Genomic DNA, 18,606 nt, shown 5'->3' with positions numbered 1-18,606 from the left:
GCCGATTTCCCACATTTTTATTGGTCGGCTCAGCAACTCAGAAAAGCCACATAAAGAGGGATCCCACCTACTCAGGGTTCAGTATCTACAGATTCACATATTGGTAGATTTTTCTGTGTATGTAGCTCCAAATTACTCATGGAAATTTGTCTTATTTGCAGATTTGTTTGTAAAGCATATCTAAAATAGTTGCAGGAAATACAGCTTGAGAAACTGGAATACATTGGTGCAATGCTACTTGACATGCTATATTGTATGTCCAGTTCAGGAACAGCCTTCATTTTCTTAAGATAAACATGACTGTTTCTCTCCGCTAATGCAGTACGTTTATGTTGACTTGATCCATTTCATGTATTTCATGTAGGGGCATATACTGTATGTGTGTATAATAAGGTGAGTTCTTGCCCAATTATGTTTGTATGTTAATGGTACACTGTTAACTATATAACTACTATACTGCCTTTACCTTGTAACTCATGTTAAAGCACAAATAAATTTGGGGGAAAAAAAAGATGGGACTGTGGGTGTTAGCTTGTGCTGCATTGCCCAGACTGGTTTCCACTGTGTATAAATGCATATTAAGGTATATTTGACATTGGATTTAGATTCAGATTTAAGCAATCGGTCCCTAATCTCTGCAAATACCAGGGATCCACTGCATATATGACATAAATGCTTAATCCTTTGAAAATGATGCAATTGAAAACTGTAAGCACTGATGATAGAGAAAGTCACCATTTGACCTTACAGGCTTACACAGGAGCTGAGCAGAGGCCTGTAATGTTAAGCTTTCAAACCAACAAGGCATTACTGTATTGTTTCTTTGACAACAAACTGCCATTTGTCACCTCCTTTAATCTAAATCATGTCATACATGAAACATAATCTAAAACAAATCACTAGATTGGCTTGTTTGGTCCCAAAGGTGAAAAACAAGAAACAGTTCGACAGTTCACCTGTAGAGTGACTCTACAGTACAGCTCATTTTCCAAGTTGTTCATAGACCAGAAGTAATATATATATTTGCTCTGACAAGTTCTGGGTCTGCTGCTGAGTCATCTCCTACTGGGACATGCTTGAAAAATCGGCAGAGGGATTATTTAAACCACCACAACTGATTTCTTTCCATGCAGAAAAGTAATTGTTACTCTGAGCTCACATTATTGCAGAATAGGTCCCAATCCTCCATCCTACCACCGACTTATCAACAAGACACCAATAAACTGAAATTATGCATCGACTTACAACCAAGAAAGAAAACGCATCACATCAAAGCATGTAATAACGGACAGAGTGAAAAGTGGAAAAATTGAGTTCACGTAGTAGGGATGCAAGTTATCGATTAATATCAACTGATTAACAATTAAACAATAAGCATCCATTTTCCCTTGTATCAAGAGGGCTGACCATCTTTCCATAACATAAAGGGTTGCATTTTTCATAATATGCTGAATTTAGAAAAAACATAATTAAATATGAATATTGTCAGGTGTATTAAATACTGACTGAATTAATAGAAAATGTCGGTATTCTCACATTATTAGAAAAAAATATCAAATGTAACAAAACAGAAACTTCTTAGGTTAGCTCAATACAAACATAAAATTGAAATGAATATAACATATGATAGTCTTACAGAGATATTTATACTGTACTATACATTGCCCTTTAAGGAAAATGTTAAAACTTTGACAGCCCTCAAAATTAACCCTGCTTTTTGGAGTCATGATTTTTATCCACATTTTTACAACTTTGCTGCATCATCCCCTCTGATATTCCGTCGTAACATCCTCACCATCATGCAAAACATCAATCATTTTTGAATGAGAAGTTGACGTTGCTCCATGCAGCGGTGTTGATATTTCAAAACAGAACCACATGGAAGTGCATCCACATCAGACTCTGAGCCATTTCTTTCCCTTCCTAGTATGGCCCCACCATCTTTGTTTCTGTATTATCTGGCTCCACTTAAGGATGACCAGCGCCACCCTCTACTGGATGGCAGCCAAACTACACCATTGAAAGAAGGTGTAGGCGAGCATTATTAGTTAATCAATTGGAACTCATTTAATCAACAATTCATCGTAAATGGATTAATAGTTAGTGTACCCTTTTGAGAATGATCATCCCCTCTTGGTTGTGCTCATTGGTTGTGATGTCAAACATGGCGCCTCCATCGCCGGGAACGATGGTGTACTCTACTTCGGCGTTCCTCCCGATGTCCAAGTCGTGGGCCTTTATTCTGCCGACAGCGGACCCCATTGCAGAGGATTCAGGAACTCTCAGGTGGAAGAAACCTGTCCGAGAAAATGAGAGCAGAGACGGGTTTATCACCTGACATCAAAAGGAAACACAGCAAACTCCTCACATCAATACCTCTATAGTTATTCCCTAACCCTCCATAGGATGTCTAAAAGTATTTACCCATAAGCAAAGGAGCTGTGACTCTTTCTGTTTGATGTCAAGCCTTTGCATGGTATTACATGGAGCTTCATTGAAATAGCCTGAAACAAACCAGTAAGAGCAAACAAAAACAGCATATCCCAGGTGCTGCAGCATTAAATAAAATGTTCAAAAATCCACAGACAGGCAAACAGCTGACTGACTGATTATCGCTTACACCTGAAGTGGAAGGAAATTGATCATTTCTATGCCTCACTTCACTCTCTGAGATATACTTAAAGATTAGTTTCTGTCTGTGCCAGAGAACTGACAACTTCTGGGTTGCATTTCACGTGTGACACCGTTACGGGCTGAGATCATGAAACAGGCGCGAGTCATTCAGAGTCCATAACTGTATGTACGATCTGAGAAACAACACAACTAAAAGGTCATTGTTCTTTTCTCTGTTTGGACATTCATGTAGAAATGATTAACTTCAACACATTTGAGCCTTTTTTTTATTGAATGAAATTCTATAAGTAATTCAAATTGCTTCCCTCTGAACGGTTAAGCTACTTCCCTTTTTTCTGTCCTTGCACATTTTTAAATTGAATTCAGAAAAATTCCAAACATGCTTCACTTTTGAGATAACAACAAAAAAAAAAACAGCCAAGGGCGCTTTGAGAAAATCTGATTATCTTTCTGTTTGAATTTGATTACTTTGGCCCTTATTTGACAAAATAAACTCCAACTCCATCTTGGTGTGAATGCATCATGCGAGACAGGATTAAAGATTTGTTTTTTGCTGGTGGCAAATAAATACAGCCTTTGTAAAACAAGGTTAAAATACACAATTTTGGTTTGTACTTAAAAATTGTTTAAAATCATTGCCACAAAACGGTTTTTGCAAAAAGGAATGGGCAGAAAAAATCAAATTGCAGTATTTCTCTTGTTGTTTGACTCTAAATTGTAATTTTTGTCACATTTTTCTCTGTATCTTGGCAATTATCAAAGCAATAGATCTCAAAGCAAAGCAGTCATTTCCAGTTTTTATGGTGTACTGTCTGATTGATCAACTTTTATCTGTGGATGGTTTCCCATAAAACTGGTTCCAGTGGGTAGTTGACCCAAAGGTTCTGAAACATTTGAACAATCTGAGCACCAACTCATTTCTGGGACAGATAAAATACCAGCCTCTGCTGTTTCTCAAAAACATTTATGCGAATTCATCATATCTCAATGCCTTATGCTCAAATAGCACCTTTCATTTCAATCTAATAGTTAATATCTTTCAATCACACAGAGCGACATTCACAGATGTTTTTTTCAATAGTTTCTCAATATAGTGTTTGAGAATTTGATTATAGAGTTTTCCTATTCCGAGCTGATGTTCACAAAGCAACTTCATGTATGAGAATTAGTTTTAATGACAGATAAAGGAGCATTAATGTGACTAATCTACATTGTCCTTTTTAAATAAAATGAAAGCTATCGGTGCAAACTAGATGCAATCGACATTTTCTTATGTCTATTCCAGCCTAATCATATCCTTGTCTTTGTTTGGCTCCATGGAAAGGAAAATAGCCAACAATGTGACATTTGTGGTTTATTAGGCCAAAAGTTGACTTTGGTTAGTTCATTTGATCAACTTTAACACATTTAAACATCAACAAACACCTTAATGTTGGTTTTATGATGTGGTATGGTGCTACTTCTGAGTTAGCAAAGCAGCCCCATCCCACCACACTAACACCAACATGTTTGATGGCATAATTTTTATTTTATGAAATGCTGTAATAAATATGTGTAAGACATAACTGAAGTTGTTTCATTAAGATTTAAAAGTGTTAAGATGTTTCTTGGTTATTAGTGGTGTTTGTTTTGAAACCTGATTATGAATGCAATTTTTGCCCAAATTTCTTCTTCCATTCGTTTTTAAGTGAAGCCTGAGCTGCTCTTTTGGCTTTTCTGTGACTTTCTGGACCAGTTATCAATGTGTAAATAAGGCAATGTTTACACAGCAGGAAAAATCCAAACCAAATTCTCAATTTTTGCTCAGTACTCCACAAAAAGCCATTGCTTACTTGTTGTACTTTCTTTTTTATTAGCTTCCTTCATGTTGTTATGATATTGTGACAACGGCGTTCACTGCCATTGCTGAACTGTAAAATCTATCTGTTATCTATCTGGGCTGCTTTGCTACGTCAACCTTCTTCTTGTGTGCATGCGGGTTGCTTTGTGGTGATAAACCGTTTGCACCAAAGTTTCATTGCAGGCAGGTTTGTTAGTTGTAAGAATGGAAGCGTAAAAATATTGTATTTTAGTAAAAGATCGGAAATGAGCATCAGAACCTGCTGTGTGAACGTAGCCTTTGTTGGACGGCTAGCCACTCCCAGGTGCAAAGAGTGATTATTTATAGTTTATACATTTCTGAATACTGGCTCTCAAATGGCAGGATGTTATTTATTTCTATATTCTAATGTACCTGTTATTGTCAGACAGCTTCTATTTAAGTAAAATCACAATTGTCCAGATTTGGCAGTAATCAGGCCGGGGCGTGGCGAATAAAATTGAACTCAGCTTTCCAAAAAATGCTATTAGTCACAGTTCATTTGTCAGTTAACAAAGGGGGCAATTACTTTTTCACACAAGGCCAAATTAGTTTGGAGTATTTTTTCCTGTAATAAATGAAACAGCTATTTAAAAACTAAATTCTGTATTTAGCCTGTGTCTCATATCAAAACTATGACATCATGTTTGTCAAAGAAAAAGAGCGAACAAAGAGTACCGTAAATGTGTAAGAGGGAAAATCAGGAATGTCACGGGATAATGCACACAATCTTCAATGGTAATTTTTTCCTTCTCATTCCTTAAAACCTGAATGCCCTTCGTAGCGGTGAGCAGTGGGAGACAAAAGAGGATGGGATGGGGCAGAGGAGCGGGGATGCTTGGCCCAAGCCTCAGTGCTGTGACAGCATTATGGAAATATCATCTTTTCCTAGCAGCCAGAGGAGCTTGACCGTCTGACTGGCTGTATTTACATTCAGGGCAGAGCGCTCAGTGTCACCTCAAAGCACACAAAGAAGCTGCATCAATACGGAGGAGTATCTTTTGCTTTCTATTCTTGCTCCCCTGCTGCTTCTATCAAGAATATAATTAGCATACACTTTAATACATGTGGTTCAAAGTATGCAGAGAAGCAGATGTTTTGGTTTGCCTTATGTTATTTTAAACGTTGGCTCTCCGCGTGATTTAGCAAACGCCACAATCGAGGTAATCTGGTTTAGCAGCAGCTTACGGGAACAGAAATACAGAGTTTAAACACACTGACTGAATCCCTGATGCTGCAGCAACAAATCTCAAATCTGATCTAAATATAGACGGATGCCCACGAGCGAAATAACATCTACCCTGCTTTATTTGCCAGGAGTTGTAGCTGTAGATGCAATCACAACAAATAAACAGGCCACTGCTTACGACGGAGCATAATGACAAATAATGAAAAGCAATTACGAAGAGAAGTGATGATGAAAGCCCCCCTGCCTTGCTGTAATTGTGGAGTGTTTGTGTTATTATGAAATCATCTGTGAACCTGGGTAAGGTCATTGTGTTTCTACAAAACTTACGTTCATAGCAAAGTGTCAAAACGTTGTCACATTACATCAAGTAACTTCGGTGTATTTTTGAGGAAATTTATGACAGACTAAACTGAGCGTGCTTTAAAGTGGAAGGACATTCCCAGAAGGGTTTCAAGGTGATTTTAGAATAAAAGTCTGAAAAGTATACACCCGAGTTGCCTGCGAAACACTTCATAGAGCCGCTTTTCACTGCAATTCCACATACAGGAATGAGATTTACTTATCAATGTAGCAGCTTCTATTCTGAGGGATCACTGCTTTTTGTGGGATGTTTGCTGTGACGAAAAAGTATTAATCTAGTTACACTAGTAGATTATTTCACTTGAAATAATCTCTCAGTGGAACTCATGCTTTTTTGAAAATCAATACTAAGGTATTCAGATTACACTTACTTTTAGAGAACCTGGGTGGGTTATCGTTAACGTCGCTGAGCGTAATGTTGACAATGGTGGTCCCAGCCAGTCCTCCCAGTTGCCCGCCCATGTCCTTGGCCTGGATTAATACCTGGTACTCTTCCTTCACTTCTCTGTCCATATTGGGCAAAGCTGTCTTTATAACACCTGGTGTGAGAGCAAGATTTATGAGAGGAGGAGGTAAAAGAGAAGGCATACAAAGTGGGGGGGAAAAAGAAAAAAGAGGTTGCGGGAAAGAGCGGTTGGGACATAAAAAGAGAAAGAAATTGAGGGTTATACACAAGGCAAGCAGGGAGGCGGTCAATTTACTTCAAAATGCACAATATATGGCCAGCAAAGAAGCTCACTCCTCCGCATGGAGCTGCAGAAGTACGAGGCCGAAAATGGAGGTCACCTTACAAACTGGAAACACTTGACATTCAATACTGAGCACTGGTGAAGCCATATAATGACTCACTGGAGGATCTGAGACCCTGAGATCAGAGAGGGTTTATACTGCAGATTAATAGTGGGGTCAATGGGAGGTTGGCAGGCTAAGGAGCAGCATGCAGCACAGGTTGGACTCAACTTCCTTTTTCCATTATTCCATCAATTACATGGAGATGCTCTTCCATTTGATCCACAGACCTCTGACACGCTGATTGTTTTTGATATTTTTGCCATCGTTCTTTGTGGCACACACACAGATTTGTTCATGTCGCCCCGGGTTTTTATAGTTTAGGTCTTAATTTATATTTTGTTGTAATTTTTTGTTGGTTTAATTCGTTTTTAGAGTGTGTTTAACCTAAGGTAAAGATTTTTTAGTTTTAATTTAGTTTTTATTAGTGATAGAAGTAGTTTTAGTTTTTTCATACTTTGCTTCAATTGTAGAATTCAGAAATCTCAAAGTATCGTATTGTGATTACTAAACATTGATTGGGTGATGAGTACTCAACAGAAGATATCATTTTCAAAAATATATGTAATTATTGTTGGGTGGAATTAAAATCAGTTTCACATCCATTTGAAAGGCTAATAATCAGATCCATAAACACAAAAACAAAGATATTCTATCTGTGATTTCAGTATGTTTTAGTTAGTTTTATTAATACCTAATATAGTGTCAGTTAGATAGTTTTTCCTCTAGCTAACTGGGATTAGGTAGGGAATAAATAACTGTTTTTATTTATTTCAGTTCACAAAATTGTTTCTCCATTTCAGTTTGTGTTATTCCGTTAGTTTTAGTTAACTAAAACAACTTTGCGTCCCTTTGTTCACCTTTTACCTCCCAGCGTTTCTCCCTCCGTTCCTCCTGCGTGTTTGGAGATAGCGGCAGCCCCAGCAGGACAAACATTTGCTTGAACAGTTTCACTCTTTTTCTTCTACCATCAGTTTGAAATATAATCACAGTAGGTGCTCTGCAAAGCTGTGGGATGAGTAGCGCGATCAGCAACAGATTCCACCTTATCTGGCTGTGTGATATGCATGAACCTATTTCCATATGCATTGAAATGCCCCAGATAGCAGAGGAACAGCAACACAGTTCTGCCGGTGCAAAGTTATTTCAGATTTAGAGCAGTCATGCTCCATATACCACCTCCACCCCGAGCCCTTTTCACCTGCTTTTGACACAATTTATCAACAAATAAGTGAGAGAAATAAATTCTGTCAATGCAGCAGAAACAAATGCTTTTGTTTTATTTTTCTTTTAGGGACCATCAGCAGCTCCGTTTGAACCATCAGCTGCAGAACGCTGGCTGCCCACAATCAGAGCATCAGGGATACAGTAATTTCATGGCTTTAACTCTCGTTTTGATGCACTGCAGTGATATAATAGCATTCTGCCATCGCAACTGTACTTGAAAGATGCTGCATATTTATGAAGCTTTGTCTGACAGAGATCTGCAGAGTATTTTACATCTTCAGAATTATTGACACTGCTGGTAAAGATGAGGATAAGAGCATTTTTTATGCAGGATTTCGTTCCAATTCGTTTCTGGGGGTCAACATGGGAGCAGGGGCGGTTCAAGATGGTTTGGTGTCCTGGGCCAACATGCTCCATCCACCGTGAGGCATCATTTAGATCAGACACACATCTATGTATTTTAATATTCTATTTGGAAAAAAATGTGAAAGAAACAAAAACAATGTTATAAACACTCAAAACAAGGCACAAACATACTGTGTGCCATGCAGTTCAAAGTGTGCAAAAATTACATAAAACTAAAGTGCGTTACAAAATTATGTGCAGTTTGTTTGCCTTTTGATCAAGACAAAATGTCTCTGCATAAATGTCAAGAAACATAAAAAAATGATTTAGACAGTTTACACTATTACACCTCAAGAAACACAAATTAAATTGCACCATTCTAGAAAGTTTTTGTTAAATAATTACCTTTCAAACAAAAAATAAGCTACATATTTAACTGCACAATTGTTTGCCAGTGTAGCAGCTTATGCTGCTCTGGGCAGCTGTCCACTTAGCCCATTTTTATTTTTTTTTATTAACAATGTTCTGGTATTCATCCACAAAATGGCCTTCTGCGTCACACATCCTCCACCGAACCCAACAGCTGGATTTGTTTCTCCAGTATTTGTGATGTTTACATTCAGCTTGACATTATTTCTTACGATTAATAATTTAGTTAAGTGCAGAGTGAACTACATACATTACTGCTGCTAAAAGATGCATTCGCTGACATAAGGTTTTGGATTGGTCCAATCTTTTTTTTTTTGCTGTATCTGCATGACAAACTTTAATGTTCCCAGGTAGCTGAGAGTTCTCTATGTTTTGTTTCTGTGTCACTTTATATAGTTTCCCAACAGAACGTTGCATGTTGTGCACATAGTTCCACCCATGCATAGGACCGTACCAGATATTTACTGTACATGCAGATTCTGATGTTAAAGGCTAATCGGCTATTTTAACATCTTCTTGTGAAATCCTAAAATACAGTATTTGTGAACCAAATTATGTGTGCAGATTCAAGACAAGTTCAGTGGGGTAACACTGAATAGATTTTTTTTACCAGACCAGAGACCAGAGACAGCTTCAAAAGCAGGAAGTGGACTACAGTACAAGGCATTCTGGGTAAATTCAACCAAAATAAACATGAGAGTCCAGCACTATCTGGAGAAATGGCTTGTGGTCTTTTTCCAAAAACAAAAGAGAAATCCTACGACCACTAAAATCTGACACTACTTCATTTTGTTTGCAGTTCGTGAAGAAGTAAGTTCATGTATTCTTCAGAAGTTTTTGTGTTGTTTCCTTCAGTGGTTCTTGTTGCAGCGCCACCACAGGCTAGGGTTGCAATTGAACTGAATTCAACATTAAAAGCTTGGCCTAAACTGGATCAAAAGAGCAAAGGTGCCATGTTGCTTTCTACTGTATTTGACTAAAAAAATCATCAACTTTAATCTTGGCACAGAAAATTATGACTTATTAATTATTAAAAGTTTAATTTTTACCCATAAGTGTGTGTTTACTGTGCCTAATCACATATGGATAGATAACTTTGACATGTTTTCTACTGGAATGGCATAAGATACAGTTTAAGAACCCATTTCCCTAATTATCTCTAAATCCTTCTCCTCAGGCTGAAGTAGATGATCTGCTTAACAGCTGAGACATCTAGGGAATTACTGTGCATTTTAAACAAGTCGGAAAAACACAGTAATAAGCTGTGAATGTTGGCATTAGCATGTTAATTTAGCGTTAGCTTTGTTGTAGCTTATGTTGCAATATGGTATGGCTCTAAGCCAATATGACAGATAGCATCTCTATGCTAACTTTGTTTATGTGCAATATTAATAAAAGATGAAAAATCAGGATTTAACTTTTCCGCATTCCTAAAATAATATACAGCTTTTCAGCTGACAAGTGAATGGTTGCAGTTTCAGGCAGTCCACCTAGAAAGAGGCCAGATATTAAAAAGTTTGAAATGTGCAAAGAAAAAATATAGGAGATACTACAAAGTGAGATATTGGTAATAAAATGTGCCAGAAGTCCTTTACAGTTTAAATGATACATTTGTGAGATTGCACGTCTGGATATTTTCCAAAGTGTAAGTGTTCGGCTCTATTCCTGTACCAGAACGACATCCCCCGGGTGCAGACTCATCATGAACACCTTGAACAGTGTCCAGAGTACACATCTGAGACAGTGAGGAAGAAGCTGCAACTTGGCTGCATCGAGTCTGGACCCGTGGGATAGCATGGCAAACCGTCATGCTGTGACATTGTTAGTCTTATTTGCCTTTCCAATAATTTTTTGTTGTTGTAAATGAATCAAAAAGTTTAATTTTTATAGTTTGTCATTGTTTTGATCTCAATTCTTGATACACAAAGCTCAGTTTTTATAAATGCTGATATTTTTAAGCAGTAAATCAATATGATTCATCTGCTTGTGGCCTTTCTTGCATTTGGGTCCAAGTATCAACCTTCCAATCCAGAACAGTTTTCCTCCCTGAAACCCCAATAAAGGCCTCGACCGATTTCTCTAAATGGAGATGTATTGTGCAAAATTCGCACTTTGTACGCTTTTGTACTTCCATTTGGGTTTTACTGATTCCGAAATCAGTCCAAACATTTAAAAAAAAAAATACTGAGACGGTTTTTGGCAATAAGTTAATGATTTTTGGTGTCTGGAAAATGAGCCTTTTCAAAAACCTCCAGAATGTAACATCACAAACCTGCCTGCACCGCCTGTTACCTAGCAACCCCAGCTAAGCTTCAGCACGTTTTGTCAGCTGTTTTTAGCGCTGACAGATTTTATGCTCAATACAATGGCTGCTGGAAAAGACAAGTGTTTTTTTGTTGACCAGAAACCATTTCTTGCATTCTTTTTGGTTCCACTTTGCTTTTCAAAGCTATCCGGTTGCATAATTGCGCATGTGTCTGCAGTCATTTAATATGTGAGTGTAAACGTTGAGTTTGGGGGGCATATTTAGATTTAAAGTGACAAGACGCCGTAAGGCAGCTCATTTTAAAAGGAATTCAAAATAGGCAGAACTGATCAGACTAAAATCTCATTATCTAAGAATGACTGTGTGCAAAAAAATGTAATGATCCTGTTTCGTATAGCCCATAGATCTATCCTACTATCTTCAAAGAAGCCGAATAGGTCACCTTTAACAAATGAGTAGCTGATCTCACTGTGAAAGTTCTTCACAAAAGTCACCTCTAGAATTTAATTATTCAAATTTATGACACATACGAGACGTGGAAAGAAAGCTTCCTAGCTTACCTGTTTTGGGGTCAACAGAGAAGTATGGCTGACCATGAAGGATGCTGTATACAACTCGGGCACTGTTTCCATAGGTTGGGTCATCCGCGTCTGTGGCTGTTACTTGCGTCACGTAGGTCCCTGCGGAAAAGAGCGGAGGGAAAAATACAAATCGACCTTGAATTAATCTGTTTCCACATGAGACCGGCATCCAGATTCATTTGAAGTTCATCAGCCTAACAAAGCATCTCACCTGACACCTAATGAGTGTTGAGTCACTGGTGAGAAAGCTGCAGCTGAAGCTGCTGGAGTGCAATGAGGGACAATATTTAGCCCGTTGTTTGGTTGCATTTGCATTTTTCTAGCTTTACAAAGCAGCCATAAAAATGTGATGGGAAAAAGTTCTGGTTAAAACACTTCAATGAACAATGCTCCCATTAAGAAAACAAAGAGCAGAGTCAGGAACAGTGTTAGGATGGCAGTCTTCCAGTCTCCTAAAGCAACACTAATCACTTAGTAATAAATGTTGGGTTTAACGCAACTGATTTTATATTTTTGTCTGGGGGAAAATAAATAAATTAATAAAGTTATTCCCAAAAATGTTTTCCAAAATTTGCCTCTTTTTCTAGGCACATTGGGTGCTGGGAAAGGTGGGTAGTTACTGGCAATATTTACTTAAACTAGTACTTTCAATACTTGAGTAATAATACTTGTACTAATTTTTGAGTTAAATTTCTGAGTACAGTTTTGAATGACTTCACTGAATGAAGAAAAATGCACCAAACACGACATACACTTACACCTGTTAAACTTTAAATGTATGTTAAAGTGAGACTTGTTTATATGCTATATTTATCATTTTAATGTTATTTTCTATCTGCTGTAGAAAATAACGGAGCTGTAGTTTGATAGTTTCCAGTATTGGAGTTTGTCCCATAATCGTTGGGTTGCCGGTTTGATCCATCGCTCTCTGACTCTTTTGTTGTGTCCTCGGGCAAGATGCTTTATTTTAATTCAGAGAGACAGAACAACAAAAAAAATCAGAAAAAAATGCACTAAATAATAGATAAATAATTGGTTTGCAGGTCAAATAAATACTTGATCCCCTACAACTGAGATCTTGAATAATAATAATAATAATAATAATAATAATACATTTTATTTCAAAGGCGCCTTTCTGGCACTCAAGGACACCGTACAAAGAGCAAAAGTAACAGAAACAATAAAATGTAGCAATTAAAAATAATAAAATAATAAAAGAGCGTTGACACGTTTTCAATAGTTGGTCACCAGAATTTCACACACAAGTTGAGATTTAGACTCCTCTTTACAAAAACACACTAAATCCTTTAGTTTTTCTGAGTCCTTACCTTAAAGCTATGACTTTTCTATAGGATTGGGTTCAGGAGTTTAACTAGGCCACTCCATGGCCATAATGCCAGGTTTGGCCACTTCTTCTGTCTTTGCTGTGGATTTTGCACAGCCCATCTTTACTATTTCCATCCTAATTTTCACAGTTTTTCCAAAATTTCACCTCCACGCTTAACAGTAGAGATGTTGTTTGTTGAGGTTTTATTCTGGATTTCTGGAGCTCAATTTTGATCTCATCTGGCCATGTTGCTTTTTTCCCAATCTTCCAATGACGCAGCGGTCAAAAAAATGCAAGTGGAAATTGGCAAAAAGCTTATCAGCAAGTAGTATTTGCCTTAAGCTCCCAGGGAAAGAGAAAAATTTGAGTCAAGAAGACAATTAAGACGGCATGCCTCCCAATCTCCTAAAATAACAATGGCCGTCTGATTACAATCATGAAGTTTGGTTGATCTGCTTTTTCAATTTGGCAAAAAAACACAGTTATTTTCATTAAGTCAGACCTAAACTGTGCTTAAATTCAACAGATTCTGGTTTTATAGCTCCACAACACAAGCAGATTGCTCAGAATGACTCCCCCTGCCCCACCTGGGCGATGTAAAAATATACTGGATGAAGACAAAAATTGCAGGATGTGTGGGATGCTTTTTATGATCAAGAGGGACTGACCGGAGGGCTGGCACTTAACTTGGTCATTTTCTACGCTGCTTCATGCCTGTAAAGAATTCATTGTATATTAAATAGTTTTTTTTTCAGTCTGTGGTGATGTTAACAGTGGAATTAAAGTATCAGGTGAAGTGAGAGAGAGAGATTAGCGTTCCTGAAAGATGCCTGATTAGAAATGCTGTAGCAGGGCTGTGCTAAACATGTGTGCAGAGCAGATGAGATAACACATTTCCTGCTAATGCAAAGAGAGCAGAGCCTCGGCAGCCGCAGCCTGTTTGAGCTGAAAGTTTGAAAGCCTTCGAGCGCCTCTGACTCCTACACATTCCCATGCAACAAAGGTAACAGCTTTTACATAAGTGTGACGCTATAAACCAGTAAAATGGATTTCAATTTGAAGGAAGAAGGAAAATCAAATGCCTGAATGAGAACACATTGAAAAAACGGTTAAAATTCTTAAACTACCCAACTTCATCAAACACCGTATCACTCCAGATTAATGCAGTGGTCTAAAGAAGGCAATTAATGTAGCAGACTGCACAATGTATGCATGTTTTATATTTAAGCATGAGGCTGGGAGATAAGAATTACATCTATCTAAAGACTGATCCGATTACGAAAAGGAGTTTTTTTGCAGGAAAATTCATGAGTCTGATGTTAAAAAAACACATTAACAACCTAAAGTGGAAGTTTGTATAAAGGCAGTGGAAGAAACAAATTGATTAAGCATAAGACTTCATTTTGCAGTAATTACACTCCCCTGAAATAGTGTTTTTAATCTGCCTCATTCTCTAAATGATTCAGGGATAAACTATTTATTGACAAGGGATTATGGAAAGATTTGTTGCTTGGCTAAATGTTTGTTGCATTTACCAATGTACCAGACACCAAAGCAAATTTCTGCCTAGCAGCTCTTGGTCTCTTTAGGACATTTAGTGAGGCTTTTTTGTTTGTGTGTTTGGTAATAAACACAACAGGCTGGCAATTCATTACCTTCTGAACGCTTCACTACAATTTAATTCAATGACTTTGCAATTTCAAATGATGACTGCATCTCAGTACGGACAACTTTTGGGTTACATTTTCTGCTTTTTATTTATGCTGTCTGTCACCAAAGTGCCTGATTTGTAACAGAGTTGGTCACTATATGTTAAACTTACCTATGGGTGGTATTGTATTTTTGGATTTTTCTGCAGAACATGACTCCAAATTATTCATGGAAAATTCACCAATTTGTAGATTCTTTTTTGAATGAATGAATCAAAAATATTTACACCAGTCGTCTTTAGTGTGCTGAACAAATTCTAGTCATTTTGTCTAGGAATTGTTTGGGGATGTGTGAATGTGTAATCAAGCTGTGATTTTGTGCAAATCACAAAAGTGAACTCTGGATATGGGAACAACAAGCAGGCCAGAGACTGCTCCAAAAGCAGGAAGTGGTCTACAGCGCAAAGCATTCTGGGTAAATACAACCAAAACAAATGTTAGAGTCTAGCGCTAGCGGGAGAAATGATTCGTGGTTTTTTACCTAAGAAAAAAGAAGCTGCTCCATTTTTGTTTACATTTTATGATGAAGAAGGAAGTTGCGTTCAGTGTCTTCAGAGGCTTTTGTGTGGTTTCCTTCAGTGGTTCTTGGTGCAGCGCCACCACAGGCGAGGAGGGGAACAATGTTTTCAAAGGGTTTAGATCATCTGACACAGTACAGTGTGAAAGTGAATCACAGCAGCTGAAAATATAACAGATGTTAAAATTTTGGTCTCAAATCAAATCAGTTCTATTGGACTATCTGGTATTAGGTGAAGCAGTACAGATTATGTTACAGATTAAGGGTTGTTGGCAGGACTTGATTAATTACCAACGTCTAAATAGTAAATAGTAAATCTTGTAACTTTGTGGAATGTAATATTCTATGACTGAATTCAGCTGGATAAAGACATTGTATGATAACCCAGATCAAATCTTTTAGTGCTCTAACTGATCTCTTCACTTCTCTTTCATGGGCATGTTTTATTGACGAACTTGAAAGCCTCCGTCCTACGGTAAACATTACAGAGCTGCCTTTGATTCAGGGAGCCCGCCAAGCCTGCACCATGTTTTCCCTGCTTTCTTCCCATCCTTCCCCCGGGACTGCTGAATTTGAAGTTTTGAGGGCTTCATTGTGATTCACATCAAGAGAAAACCATTCTCCCAGCGAATTACCTTGATCTGCCACCCCTCCCCCCAAGGGAAGTGTAAAGACAAAGCTGTGAAATGTACTAAGGGCACACCAGGAATAAAATAGTTCTCTGAAATGTCAAAATCTGTTAGGTGGAGCAGCGTTACCCCGCTGGTTGCAGACATTCTGCTCTCAAGCTGAACTTGTTTTTTTGTGTTTTTTTTTTACTATTTCTCAAAGAGAAAGAAAAGTTTCCCTTTCAAAATAGAATTTAGATCGGGCCAAAAAGAAATCCAACCCCACCCAAACCTGATCCAACTCAACCAATTAACTTTAGTTCTAGGCCCAAGCCCGAAGTAAATATGACATATGATATTAATTAAGACAACAGCAGATCTTTAGTGTATTGTGGTGCTAAGCCATTCAGTGATTCATAAACTAACAAGAGTATTTTAAAGCCTATTCTCTGAGTTACAGGGACCCAGTGCAGGGAGGTTAGAACATCTTCCTAGTTTTAGTCAGAATGCCAGCAGCAGCTTTCTGGATCTGATCTTGTTTTTTTAGGCAGTGAGGACACTGTGACAGTAATCAATCCGACTAAAGATAAACACATGGATGAGTTTCTCTAGATCTTGCTGCAACGTTAGTCCTTTAAACCTGGAAATGTTCTACAGGTGAGAGAAGACCAACTTTGTAACTGTCTTCATGTGGCTCTGAAGGTTCAGCTCTGAGTCCATCAACACACCCAGATTTCAGACCTGATCAATAATTTCTAGCTGTCATAGCTGAAGCTTCTTATTTTCTTTATTTCCTCAACAGTTTGAACTATCCATTCCTCTATTTACACTATAATATGTAGATTAACACAACTTTACATTATTGTTTGGCTTCCTCTGTGCTGCATAATTATTAAACACCACAGGAGCAGGAGCCTGTGGCCAATTCTGGTCATCAATCTGAACTGTACTGCAAACATTTTAGTACTCTGCATGCTCTCTTACCGACTGGTGACATCTCGGGTACGCTGGCTGTGTAAGGTCCCTCCAGGAATTTTGGTTCATTGTCATTGATATCTTGGACCTTGATGACAAACTCTGATTCCGGCTCCAGAGGGATGTTGGTGTCGATGTCCACAGCCTGAGCCCGCAGGGTATAGTAAGGCTTCTCCTCCCTGTCAAGGCTCCTTAAGGCATGGATGTCCCCCGTAGTTTGGTCAATTGTGAAAATGGAGCCAGCACCGTCCCCCGAGAGGGTGTACTTCACCGAACTGTCCCCCTTATCGAGGTCGGTGTGGAGCTGTGAGACGAAAGAGGGGAGGGGGGAAATAAGAGGTTGAGTGCAAACATTGACACAGATAATGATTCAATGAAAACACCGGGGAAGAGCTGTCAAGGAGAACTATTTCACAATGACAGTCAAGGAAACTGACTGCACATCAAAGAGTTCACTCAGCTCTCTGTGAAGATCTGCATAACACCAAGTCAGGAGAAAAGGGAAATGATCAGTCTCTCAGAACATTCTGCAGATTAACGACGTGAAATCGTTCATAAATAATGAATCATCTCAGTGCAATTATGCTGCCATGACAAGCCTTCAACATCTTAAGACCCATTACAGTTTAAGAAGAACTCAGAACTCTTTTCTTATAATAGACCAATGGGAGTTTAACTTTAGGAGGCAAATATTAAACAGAAAAAACACCAGATTAACACCGGCAATGCTTTAAAAAATGCAGTTTATAATTGATGATTTAGTGAAACTGGAAATATGACATGCTTCGCCGTATTGCTTATAAACATCATTTTAAGCTTTACTTTCCATAAGCAAACACCGATTTGTTCAGTTTTCAGCAGGATACAGGAGCTTGTTTAAAGTCAGTAATTCCTCAATTTAGATTTTTTAGAAAGTGATTATGACATGAGAAAAAAGTGAATAAGTCTGCCAATGAAACCTGGTACTTTTTTAAAACAATATTAAGAAATTGTTTACTTAAAACAATCTTGCCACAAAGTAACTTATAAGTTAGTTTTATCTTATTTCAAGTGTAATAAAAAATGTACACTGGAAACTAAACCAACAATACTTGGTAAAATTTTGCATTTTTGCAGTGTTAACATTCATATATGCCACGTTAATCTAAAATATGAGGCTGCAGATGAGCATGTGCAAATCAGAACAGGAACTTTACCAAGTTCTGCAACGCTCCAGCTTTTGCAAAGTGCAACATATCCAAGCAGAAAGCATATTTGCTAATACAGACGCAGGTCGATGGAAGCAATTTTTCCCCTTCTGACAAACACAAAACACATTTGGCACGAGAAAACCCTATTGACATAGTTATGTTTACTTTATGGCAGAAAACAGCTATGATATTCAAAGCCTTTTAAATATTTACAGGCTGTAATGCAATGTGATTACCTCAGAGGACTATGGATTTTTCTCTCACTTTGTCAGTGAGATGGAGTTTCCACAAGCCTGCCTGAACGGAGATTGTAAAACAGGAGAAAATAAAAGATAAATATTCACAACTCCAAGCTGACTAGCTTAAGTGTTGTCTTGTGGCAACAGGATAAATTTTCCATTAAATTTGGCATCTTAAAAATAAGCATTTTCAGTGAAGCTTGTGTTTGACCAGGCAACAATTTTATGTATTATGTTATATTTGCATCTTGATGTGTTACAAGTACAAATTTTAATGTAACTAAAATTAAATCTGTGTGAGAGACCAAACTCATATCCTTGTAAGTCGGTTTTCCAAAAAATATTTGTAAACTAACATTAACT

At 37.8% G+C, this 18,606-nt stretch overlaps 1 protein-coding gene across 1 annotated transcript in view; it reads right to left on the bottom strand.

Moving 5' to 3' along the window:
- Nucleotides 1-18,606, bottom strand: part of LOC114137133 (cadherin-12-like) — a 168,128-nt gene that overhangs the window by 58,203 nt on the left and 91,319 nt on the right. Inside the window, exons 3-6 of the mRNA XM_028005688.1 lie at nt 16,824-17,118; nt 11,658-11,777; nt 6,413-6,580; nt 2,110-2,297 (exon numbers count right to left, since the gene is read on the bottom strand). Coding sequence (XP_027861489.1) covers nt 2,110-2,297; nt 6,413-6,580; nt 11,658-11,777; nt 16,824-17,118 — 771 coding nt within the window. The remainder of the gene's footprint in view (nt 1-2,109; nt 2,298-6,412; nt 6,581-11,657; nt 11,778-16,823; nt 17,119-18,606) is intronic.

This window comes from Xiphophorus couchianus, chromosome 21 (assembly GCF_001444195.1).
Source record: "Xiphophorus couchianus chromosome 21, X_couchianus-1.0, whole genome shotgun sequence".
NCBI classification, from domain to species: domain Eukaryota; kingdom Metazoa; phylum Chordata; class Actinopteri; order Cyprinodontiformes; family Poeciliidae; genus Xiphophorus; species Xiphophorus couchianus.
Note: the sequence above shows the minus strand (reverse complement) of the source record. Positions and strands in the feature narration are given on the sequence as shown.